Genomic DNA, 7,508 nt, shown 5'->3' with positions numbered 1-7,508 from the left:
TTGCCTCTGTTTCCCAGGTTGTTGGTGTGTGCTGGCCTCTATTTTTGCTATTATTGATACTCTGGGCACTTTACCACTGCTAACCAGTTCTAAAGTGGAAGTGCTCTTATCTAAAATGTGTATGTAATTGGATCTCCATGACTGGCATATTTGATTTACTGGTAGGTCCCTAGTACAGTGCACTAGAGGTGCCCAGGGCCTGTAAATCAAATGCTACTAGGGGGCCTGCTGCACTGGTTGTGCAGTTTTAAACAGCCATTTCAACTTGGCAAGTGTACCCACTTGCCAGGCCTAAACCTTCCCTTTTCTTACATGTAAGACACCCCTAAGGTAGGCCTTAGGTAGCCCCATGGGCAGGGTGCAGTGTATGTTTAAGGTAGGACATATACTAATGTGTTTTATATGTCCTAACAGTGAAATACTGCCAGATTTGGTTTTCACTGTTGCAAGGCCTATCCCTCTCATAGGTTAATATGGGGGCTGCCTTTAAATATGATTAAAGCGTAGATTCCTTTTGGGAGTGGATAGATATGTGGAGTTTGGGGTCTCTAAGCTCTCAATTTAAACATACATCTTTTAGTAAAATTGATTTTAAGATTGTGTGTTTGAAAATTTCACTTTTAGAAAGTGACATTTTCTTGCTTAAACCACTCTGTGATTCTGCCTGTTTGTGGATTCCCTGTCTGGGTCAGTTTGACAGTTGGGCTGTTTGCAGCTCTCTCTAGACAGTGACAGAAAGGGAGCTGGGGTGTAGCCTGCATATCCTGATGAGCCATCTGTGCTATGAGGGAGGGGAGGAGTGGTCACTCACACCTGAAAGGGCTGTGCCTGCCCTCACACAATGCTGTCTCCAACCCCCTGGTGTGTGTCTGGGGCCTGGCCTGGGCAAGATACAATTTCACAAACAAGAGAGACTCTCCTTTGAAGTAAGCCTACTTCAAAGGCCAAAATGAGCATAAGAATGGCACCCAAACCCACAGACTTTAGATCACTTCTGGAAATCAATGGGAACCTCTGCCTGGCAAAGAGCTGAAGAGCTGAGGAGAAGTGCTGCCCTGTCTCTGACTGTGCTTTGTGGAGCTAACCTGCAGTTGCTGTTTCTGCCTGTGAAAGGGGACAAAGACTGGACTTTGTTCTGCATTCATGCTTGTAAAGAAATCTCCAAGGGCTTGTCCTGAGCTTGCCTCCTGTTGTTGAAGTCTGAGGACCATCAAAGACTTCCCCTGCTAGCACCTGGACTCTCTGCTGAGACTCCTGCCCTGCCAAGTGGTGACTTATCCAGTTCCTGGGGCCTTGACAGGTGAAGCTGGCAGACCAAGACTTAAAATCCATGCACACAGACCGCCATGCGAGGAAATTTCTAACGCAACCTCCGAGACGCGGCTCAAGAAACGACGCGCCACCGGCTTCGCTGCTGAAATCGACTCTCTGCTTGCAGCGCGGCTGGGAGATCGCTGCACGGGGCTGGAGAAATGACACTCCACACTGCTAACGGAGCAGCGCGGTTTTGCAGATATCGTGCGGCAGGATTTTTGATGCAAACTTTGATGGACGCGGAAAAGCAATGCAACACCTGCTGCTGAGTGCTTGCCCGGATCGATGCATCGCTCTCCTGCACAGAGGAAAAACGTTGCTCGCTGACCTGACCGGAGAAGGTGAAATGACGCACGGTCTCACTTGCGGGTGAGAAATCGATGCATCGCTAACCTTTTTCGACGCACACTCGCCCATGCGTGTTATTTTGACGCTACCCAGGTACTTTTCAACGCTAACTGTTTTTACTGTTTACAAAAGGATTTAATACTCTTTTGCTTTTAAAATTAATAACTTGACTTGTGTATGTTGGATCTTTGTCATTTTGGTCTTGTTTTGTTTAGATAAATATTTCCTATTTTTCTGAACCTGGTTGTGTCATTCTGAAGTGTTTTCACTGAGTTGCTGTGTGTGTTGGTACAAATACTTTACACCTAGACTCTGAAGTTAATCCTTCCTGCTTGTGCCAAGCTACCAGCAGGGTGAGCGGGGGTTAGCTGAGGGTGATTCTCCTTTACCCTGACTAGAGTGAGGATCCTTGCTTGGACGGGGGTAACCTAACTTCCAACCAAAGACCCCATTTCTAACAGGAATACAGTACTATATGTTAAAGAAACACAAATTACATTTTAAAATCTATCTCATGTTCTTATATTGTGCTTGTGCAATTTACATCCCAAATATTTGGAAGATTCGAATTGTACTTTGACACCTAAGGATAACCTAGATCACTGGTTTGATTTTTGCTCAATTGAAAAACCATTTTAAGACATGGATAGTGTTGGCAATTGCCTAACAAAACCTTGCAAGTGGTTTGGCCGCTGCTCACCCTTCACAAGCATGAACAGCAGACCATTGCACTAGAAGAGTTTGCAAGGGTGGGTGGGTGCTACTTGTTCAACTACTTGACAGTTCCTCTTCTTTTTTTCTCCTGTCTGCTGAGACAACCTCCCAGGTACAAAACACTTTCCCATACTGTTGGTGAATGCATCTTGTCTGATTTTAGGAATTGCCCCACCTTGCTCTTCTCTTCCTTATTTATTCAGCTCTTGGCAACAACCCTTTGGATACGTTGCATTGGATCTCCCATTTGATCTCAATTTCATCAACCTCTTTTATTAGCTTTGATTGGTAGACTGGGCTCCCAGCTCTGAGATAAATGTAGGGTCCCAGGCGTACACTCTAGTGCTGCGAGACTACAGACAAGTTGTGGTAACTCACATCTTGATATTACGTGTAAGACTGTTGCCCACAACATCTGCTCTACCTCATTCAATTTTTTTAGGTAGAAAGTCCATTGGAAGTTGAGGTGAGCCAGATGTTTTTGTTCAACTTGTTTAAACTAGAATTAGGCTACTTACCTTAATGTTTTTCCAAAATGTTTGCCATGTGTTTTAAAATGTTTAGAAACAATCGAAATGTTGCTGTTGCTTTCTCTCCAAGAAAGATTGGGTAGATTTGGGTAGTTGTGATGGCCTTAACACAGTGCTGAAGGGCATTCATTTATTACTGAACAAGGACATAATGTGACACATGAATGTAGCATACATAGAGGTAGTCGCAAAGAGAATATAGTGAAAACATAGCGCTATGTAGAAAATAGTAAATACATGCTCTGATAAGATAACGTAGTGGGGTGTGGCCTCTCTTGGATGTGTCGGTAAAACTGACTTTTATTCTTGAATTTTTGTCCTGAATGTTGACCCTGTGTGCTGAACGTTTTACAATCCTGTCCAGAATTTGCCTCCGTTCCAGGTGGTCACCCTTAGCTAGGCTGATCAGACGTCCCGGATTTTCCCAGACAGTCCTGGTTTTTCACCAGCTGTCCCAGACAATTTTGGGAAATTTAGCTGATGTCACAGTTTTTAGGGAGGGTAGCATGAAAACTGTGGGAGGTGATTTTTTTGTTTTCCAAAGAAGAGATAGTTAGCAGGTGTTATCAGAAAGCAATTTAATTAACAGGCATGATACTGACTTTAAAAAATGCATTTTATTTATGCTGTTAATACCTCTGCTGTAATTCTGTGGTGCTGAGCGCTGTCACGCTGTGCGCTCGTTTGAAGTAAAATTGTAGTCCCTCTTCTATTTTTGTGAAATGTCCCGGTTTTTGGATTTAAAATTCTGGTCACCCTGCCCTTAGCCCTTGTGGTCACCCTAGCTGGCACCGACAGACAGTGAAGATCAGGGGCGGTGCTCTCCCCCGTCCCCGCTCTGAGAATGGAGACACTTCTAGGACGCTGTTCTAAGCGCTGAACATGGGCGTCGCTGCTACTCCCGCGGTGCTGCAGCGACAGCTTGCGGGATATTGTGTATGTACTGTCCTATCTTCCCTCTACCCCTGAACTCCCCTCGCCCCCTCCCTGTCCTTCAGCGGCGACGGGCGTTACGGGCCACCAGAGCCTATTTTGACATGATCCATTCACAACGTACGCCGTTCTTTTTCGCACTTCGGCTCATCCCTACAATTTCCCATCAACTTTTTGACATAAAATGGTCTCCAGTAGCAGGAAATCTGATGCACCTGAGAACGGACTGAAAAACAGGTACATTACACGCTGAGGATTACTAGAAAACGGGTTCTCGGAAATTGGCCTTCCTTTTCGTAGTCTAGAGCATAATATAGCATGCGTTTGGTTTGGATGCGCAAAGTCGATTCACAGAGGGCTGCGGTAACACTTCAAACGTTTATTTCGGTATCTATTTGACTTGGGTATAGGAATCGGTCCATTTGGGTGGTGGAAGATGGATGAGCGGTCGGTGCGTTTGGGTGGACGCTGTGGTTGGAGGGATAGACTGCTAGCTGGGGTGACATGTTAATTGGTGGGTTGCAGTTTTAGTGTAATCGATGGGGACAGATAGATGAATGCATAAATAAAATAGAATGGATGGATGGATAAATGCATGATAGGTGAGTATATAAATGATAGATGGGTCTGTAGATGGGTTGATCGGATCTAATTATAAATGGATGAATGGGTCGATGAATGGATGCAGCTATCGATGGATGAATGGAATGATTTATAAATAAACAAACGGGCGTGACAGAAGAACTACTAGAGTGCCTATGTTAAGGTAGGATGGGTATCCATATGGACAAAAAGTACTTGGTATTTTGCTACATAATTGCCATCATTTGTTTCTTAAGATTATTTAAACGAAGTTATGTTTCTTTTTGTGCGACGTAGATCACCATTCGACTAAATTAGAGCACATTCGCAGTTAGTACAAGTCATCGCTTCCTTTTGGACATTAATCCTTGGAAAAGTCACCCTCTCAGTGGTTTCGTTTGGAATACATCTCCAAGTATTACATGTGCTGACAGATGGATCGGCGCGTCGGCATGCCTGCAGTTCCTCGTCAGGAAATGTTCTTCCTGTCGTGTAAGCGTTGAAAACAGCAGAACAGCTCTGGATACAAAACGCACAGGATATCAGTGCAAGTGCACATCGAAGTGTTCGGTCACCCAGCGGTGCCGCAGGATAGCCGAAGATGCAAGCTGTGCTAAAGGAGGTGTGGAGGCTGAGCTCGGAGAGCCGGAGTCCGTCCAGAACGACCCACAGACTCGTCTGTTGATGAAATTGAGGAAGGGGATGAGAAGCGAGCTCTGGAGGTGGCGCAGGTCAGCATGGGGCCAGGCGCAAATGGCGAGACAAGCTCTGCACCAGTTGGGCGTGAGCGCTAAGAGGCCAGCCCTGCCGCCTCGATGGGCCTGGTAGTCTTTCTCTTAGTGCTGTCCGAGGACAGGTGGGTCTGCGGAAGCACACGTGAGGGAGCCTTCCCTCCCCCGGGTACACGGCCGGAGCACACCACGGTGGAGCTCTGGGTGCAGATCCCTCCGTTGCATGCACAGTCCTCGCACTGCACTCCTTGCAGCCGGGGAGCAGCGCCTGCAGTGCAGGGGCTCTCATTTTAAAGGGGAGCCAGTGACCCGCCCGGTCCTCCAATGCCACTCCCCCCGGCGCGGAGCTGTCCGCTGTCCCCCAGACCGCTGGTGCTGAACTTTGGATGATGTCTTTCAGGAGGTCGAGACAGTGCTGCTGCTTGCTGCCGCTGAACCAGGACAACGGGCGCTTCCTGCTGCTTGCCCTCCTCATCGTGCTGTACCTGCTGGTGGGGGCCACCGTCTTCTCCACTATCGAGAGTCCTTCGGAGGCCACAGCGCAAGGCCGTTGGCGCAGGACCCTCGACAACTTCAGCCGCAGCTTCAACGTCAGCTCTGGGGAGCTGCGCGCCTTCCTGCGGGAGTACGAGGTGGCCATGGCGGCAGGCATCAGGGTGGACGCGCAGCGCCCGCGATGGGACTTCACCGGGGCCCTCTACTTCGTGGGGACTGTCGTGTCCACCATAGGTAAGGGCCCTTTCTGCTTCCGGTGTTCACACGCTTGTGGCGTTGAGTGCTATTTGGTTAGATACGTTTCTCGTCAGCACATGTGACAGGAAGAGTATTTTAAAGTATTTAAGTCAGTTTCAACTTGTCTTCAAATACTCTGTAGGCGTACTGTCACCAAAGAGGCAGCCCCAGTGGGGTTTCCACGTGTGTTACATAATGTGTATTTTTTTCAAACATCTGCTTCTCTATAACACCCCTTTCTCTCTCTCTTTCTTTCTCTTTCTCTCTCTTCTTTTGTCTTCCTCTCAGAACTTCCTTCCTCCTTAAAGACCTTTCTCCTTTTCACTTCCTATTTTTCTCTCGCTGATGTTATTTGTGCTCCTTTTCTTCCTGCAGACTCACTTTCTCGATTTCCCAGTACCTCACCAGGCTCCAACTTTCTCTGTTTCTTCCTGTTCCTTTCCTTCTATTTTACCCCCTCTTCTATCTATCTATCTATCTATCTATCTATCTATCTATCTATCTATCTATCTATCTATCTATCTATCTATCTGTTCACACTCCTATTCAGTCACTTTCTCACAGATACTCTTTTATCATTGCTGACGCAAAACTTACATTGGCTTCCACTTGTGAAATGTTGTAAAATACAATAACCTGCCTTTACACGGAACTGACAAGCTGATTATATCAAACTTATGCTGTGAATCTCGTGCATGTGTGTGGCCTGCATATGCATCTACTCTTACATGTTTTGTATAATGTCAGTGAGTAAAGTTAAGATTATAGAACTAATAGTTTTTTTCATGCCACATGTGCGAGGTTGTTATGGTGACGGAGGTTTGAAGTTTACAGGCAGCCAATGGGAATGCATAAGGTTTTCAAGCATGTCACAGTGTTAAGGGTGTGCATTTTATGTGCTTCACACTTTCCAGAAAGAAGTTACAAGGCGTTTGGTGGTTTAGTCAGCATCCCTCTATAAATAACTATCTGCATTTGGAAAGCTTTGCAGTGTTTGCTGCCTTCAGGGCACAAGTCCTAAAAAAGTAAGTGGGGGGGGGGGCGTAACCAAGTCAGGGAGTATGCAAGTGACATCATGGCTTGTGACATCGCATGTGGCATTACAGGAGGTAACATCACAGGGAGTGGCATCACAACCAGTGTCTTTACAGGAAGTTGCATTATAGGAAGTGACATCAGATCTTAACACCTCACACATAAGTTTAGCAGGTCTATCATGAGTACATTTGAGTGCATCACGAGTATACATTAAAACACTCCTGATTTAGACAGAAGATTCATGTTTTTGTAAGTTACACTTAAAACAATGTTAGCTTTTGTCAGAGTATAGCTTCTTTAACCAAGGACTGAACAAAACATCTCCACCAGGCATGGTAGTCGATATGCAGCACATTTTCATGTAGATAAAATTGCTTTAGCTGCCTGCACATGTAATGCCTGCCTGGTGCAAGGTAACTAAACTCAGGGCTATGTTCTGCCTTGCTTCTGTGTTTTTTATTGTTTTTAATCAACACAACTGGGATTTGTGTGGCACTGTAAATCACAAAATAGATTTTGCATCAGATTTTGACACAAACCTGATGGAAAACCTGCACCTCAACTTATACATTTGTTTTTTTAAATT

At 45.8% G+C, this 7,508-nt stretch overlaps 1 protein-coding gene across 1 annotated transcript in view; it reads left to right on the top strand.

Moving 5' to 3' along the window:
• Positions 1-5,538: 5,538 nt before the first annotated feature.
• The window catches only part of KCNK12 (potassium two pore domain channel subfamily K member 12), a 551,321-nt gene continuing 549,351 nt past the window's right edge, over positions 5,539-7,508 (top strand). Inside the window, exon 1 of the mRNA XM_069236716.1 lies at positions 5,539-5,881. Coding sequence (XP_069092817.1) covers positions 5,539-5,881 — 343 coding nt within the window. The remainder of the gene's footprint in view (positions 5,882-7,508) is intronic.

Source organism: Pleurodeles waltl, chromosome 5 (assembly GCF_031143425.1).
Source record: "Pleurodeles waltl isolate 20211129_DDA chromosome 5, aPleWal1.hap1.20221129, whole genome shotgun sequence".
NCBI lineage: Eukaryota > Metazoa > Chordata > Amphibia > Caudata > Salamandridae > Pleurodeles > Pleurodeles waltl.
The sequence above is the reverse complement of the archived record's forward strand: the minus strand, read 5'-3'. Positions and strand labels throughout refer to the sequence as shown.